The sequence below is a fragment of the Ranitomeya variabilis genome, chromosome 6 (genome assembly GCF_051348905.1).
Source record: "Ranitomeya variabilis isolate aRanVar5 chromosome 6, aRanVar5.hap1, whole genome shotgun sequence".
Taxonomy (NCBI): domain Eukaryota; kingdom Metazoa; phylum Chordata; class Amphibia; order Anura; family Dendrobatidae; genus Ranitomeya; species Ranitomeya variabilis.
In genome coordinates, this window is record NC_135237.1 from 138,666,721 (window position 1) to 138,670,556 (window position 3,836).

A 3,836-nucleotide genomic window follows, 5' to 3' on the forward strand; every position below is an offset into this window, starting at 1 on the left:
ATTACTGTCAGTTCCTACACTGTTCATGACACTTTTTCCTGACGTTTTACATTAAAGTGTCCTCCTCTATTGACTGGAGACAATTTTCGGTTAGGCTGTAAATGTAATTATTTGCCAGAACTGTAGCATTCATCTGGTAGATACATTTGCTCACAGCATGGTGAAATTGTAAAATGGAATTTTTAAATAATAACAATAAAAAAAGTTATATTTTAGTCCACTCACGTCAATGGCTAAAACCTGCTGACAGGTTCTCTTTAAGGTAACATGTACAGTACAGACCAAAAGTTTGGACACACCTTCTCATTTAAAGATTTTTATGTATTTTCATGACTATGAAAATTGTACATTCACACTGAAGGCACCAAAACTATGAATTAACACATGTCGAATTATATACTTAATAAAAAAGTGTGAAACAACTGAAATTATGTCTTATATTCTAGATTCAAAGTAGCCACCTTTTGCTTTGATGACTGCTTTGCACACTCTTGGCATTCTCTTGATGAGCTTCAAGAGGTAGTCACCGGGAATGGTCTTCCAACAATCTTGAAGGAGTTCCCAGAGATGCTTAGCACTTGTTGGCCCTTTTGCCTTCACTCTGTGGTCCAGCTCACCCCAAACCATCTCGATTGGGTTCAGGTCTGGTGACTGTGGCGGCCAGGTCATCTGGCATAGCACCCCATCACTCTCCTTCTTGGTCAAATAGCCCTTACACAGCCTGGAGGTGATAGTCCAACTAAACGCAAACAGATGGAATAGCATGCCGCTGCAAGATGCTGTGGTAGCCATGCTGGTTCAGTATGCCTTCAATTTTGACAAAATCCCCAACAATGGCACCAGCAAAGCACCCCTACACCATCACACCTCCTCCTCCATGCTTCACGGTGGGAACCAGGCATGTAGAGTCCATTCGTTCACGTTTTCTGCGTTGCACAAAGACTGTCCATTCTATCGCCCAGCGCCTTGAAACAATTCTGGAAGACCGTGCCCAAATGCAAAAATTCGGGCATTAGCGGCCTGTCCGAGGCCCGCTGACGCTATCGGGAATACCCGAAGGAAGGAGCGCCAGTGGCCTCGGCCAGGGGAACACCAGATGGACCGGCTGCCAGTTCTCCAGATGGTGGTGCATGCCTGCTCTCGCTGTGGGATGGCTGTGACGGGTCAGATGGCGATTCATGAAGGACCGCTCCAGATGGCCGAACAGGCTCGAGGGTGCTGCTGTGTGTTCTGTGAAAAGATAAGGAAAACATTAGTATTCCAAAAATAACATATCACATATGCCAAGTCCTGTAATATAATAAAGTTAACATTACATAACCCAACACTAAAATATTTTAAAATATAACTCCGTCTGTCTGTCAGTCTGTCTGTCCTTAACTCATCATTCGCTGATTGTTCTCGCCAGCTGCCTGTCATGGCTGACGCGACCAATCAGCGATGGGCCCATTGCAGAAGAAAATGAGCGCTCCTTCCCGCAGTCATTGCCTGTCGCCCGCATACTCACCACTGTCATCGCTAACGGCCGGCGTTAATGCCAAAAGATTTTGGACTAAAAACATTGGTGTCAGCAACTCTTTAGTATTGACGCTGCCTATGCCGCATGAATATTAAAAAACATAAAGTTAACAAATTGATTTGAAAAAAAAAATTGCTGCCCTCTGTTGGCGTTGGAGACGACCGACCGCCAGCTTTTACGATGATCGCAGAACCTGCCATGACGTCATTGTCATGTGACCGAGACGTCATCACAGTTCCTGTGATCAGAACTACCCTGGCTCGGAACGGAACCTGTCATGGACTACAAGGACTCACGCGGTAATAAATTTAAAAAAAAAAAAAAACAGCCACAAAACTGATGGGCAATATACCATGGCACTAGTGAAAATGTAACGTGGCTGGCCAATATACTACGAGTACTATGTGGAATGGCTAATATACAACGTGGATGGACACTATGCTATGTGGCTGGACATAGTTCTATGTGGCTGGGCAATATACTATGTGGATGAGAAATATAATACGTGGCTAAGACATGTACTATGTGGCTGTGCAATAAACTACGTGGCTTGGCAATGTACTATGTGGCTGGGCAATTTGCTATGTGGACATGCATATTGTGCAGTACCCGATGCTTTGCACCAATACTTACTCTCGGCGGCCAAGGACCAGTCTCAGAAACTGCAATGCCCTTGTATATTTGTATGTGGATGTCCTTGCCGCAGCAGCACCACTTCGAGCCTGCTTCTCCTCCTTCCGCAGGCCCCGATTGAAACGGTCCTTCATGGATCGCCATCTGGTCTTCAACTTTTTGACTGTGAATGCAAACAAAAAAAAGGTTAGATAATGTACATTTCCAAATGATAGCACAGCCGTGTGCGATGCAACAAAGTTGAAGGCGTTGATCACATCACACACGGTTGTGTTATCCTGGACTGATGGGTCTGAGCGGAGTTTCAGAAATACTTACCAAAGTTTGATTTGTCCACAGTGGATGCGCTGTCAAAGCCATCACACAGCGATTTTGCCACCTCCGCCCACATCCGCCTCGACACAACCTGGTCCGCGTGCCGGGGGTCACGGCTGTCCCACAACGTGCCACGCTCCTGTATGCTGGAAATAAGGAGATCGACATCTATACTCTCATCGCAGTCCCGTTGTGAAACCTAGAATAATATAAAAACATTATTGATAACGTATTGAACAAATTGCCAACAACAACAACCACCAACACCACCCACCAGGCCCCCCCCCACCCTGAAAAAAAAAGAAAATAAAAATAAAAAACTTTCCTTTTGTTTTGAAAAATACTTACTCGCCGTCTTGCCGCCACAGCTTGGCCCCGAGGTCGCTGCTCCTGCTGGGTCCCTTCCTCCTCACTTCCATAAGCCTGTAATTGTTTACAAAATAAATTAGTGCCAAGTCTACAAATGACAGCGAATAGTAAGCAACTGTACATAATAACTCACCGAACTCCCCTGCGCCGTGTGGCTCGATGAGTCAGTCGCCATTCTACCTTGACAATTCTGCAAGGAAAAATTTTAAAAAAATTTACAGGAAAAGCAAAAAAACACAGCCACATAAAAGAAAATAGCAAAAAATAAAAATACATCATTACTACCACAACGGACTGTTCACTCATAGGACAATGCCAACTCAGCAAGCGCTGATCAAACCACAACGCCATACATTGCAATAAAAATCAATGGCAGATACGACACAATGCAGAGTATAGCAAAAGCTGAATTCAGTTCCAGAAAAGATAAAAAACAATTCAGCAACAACAGCCCCCTATGTAGAAATCCAAAAAATTAGACACATATACCTTTATTACAAAGGGCAAAGAAAAGGCAAACTAGCATAAACCGCCATACTTTACAATAAAAAACAGCAAGACATGATCCAAGAAAACACCATACGGTTACCCCCAGAATAGAAACCAGAATGAAAACCACATAAAACAGAAATTAAACAAGAAAATCCTTAAAAACACAGTGGAACAACCGCATGACAACAGGAGAACACAAAATAAAATTAAAACCAATCCAAAAACAAGCAAGGCCGGAGACAAGAAAACGCCATCATGTCACGCCGGAAATACATCAGAACCAGATGTAAAAACACAGATTTTCAATAAAAACCCACAGTGTCATAGCCGTTATAAGTACAGACCAAACATTGCACTAATTGAATTCAAAATGAAGAAATAAAACACAGAAAAGAAATGCAATGAGAAATTATATACTTTAATCCAGAAATTAAACAAAAAAATCATTACAAACACACTGGAACAACCGCATGTCAACTGAAGAACCCAAAATACATTAAAACCAATC

The 3,836-nt window shown here is 43.0% G+C and overlaps 1 protein-coding gene across 1 annotated transcript; it reads right to left on the reverse strand.

Moving 5' to 3' along the window:
* Positions 1-2,148: 2,148 nt before the first annotated feature.
* On the reverse strand, positions 2,149-3,634 carry LOC143783232 (uncharacterized). The gene is made up of 4 exons (XM_077271651.1): positions 2,970-3,634; positions 2,816-2,890; positions 2,471-2,666; positions 2,149-2,315 (listed from the first exon to the last, which is right to left on the reverse strand). Exons 1-4 carry the CDS (start codon positions 3,009-3,011, stop codon positions 2,149-2,151), a joined length of 480 nt encoding a protein of 159 aa, XP_077127766.1. The 5' UTR covers positions 3,012-3,634.
* Positions 3,635-3,836: the final 202 nt, after the last annotated feature.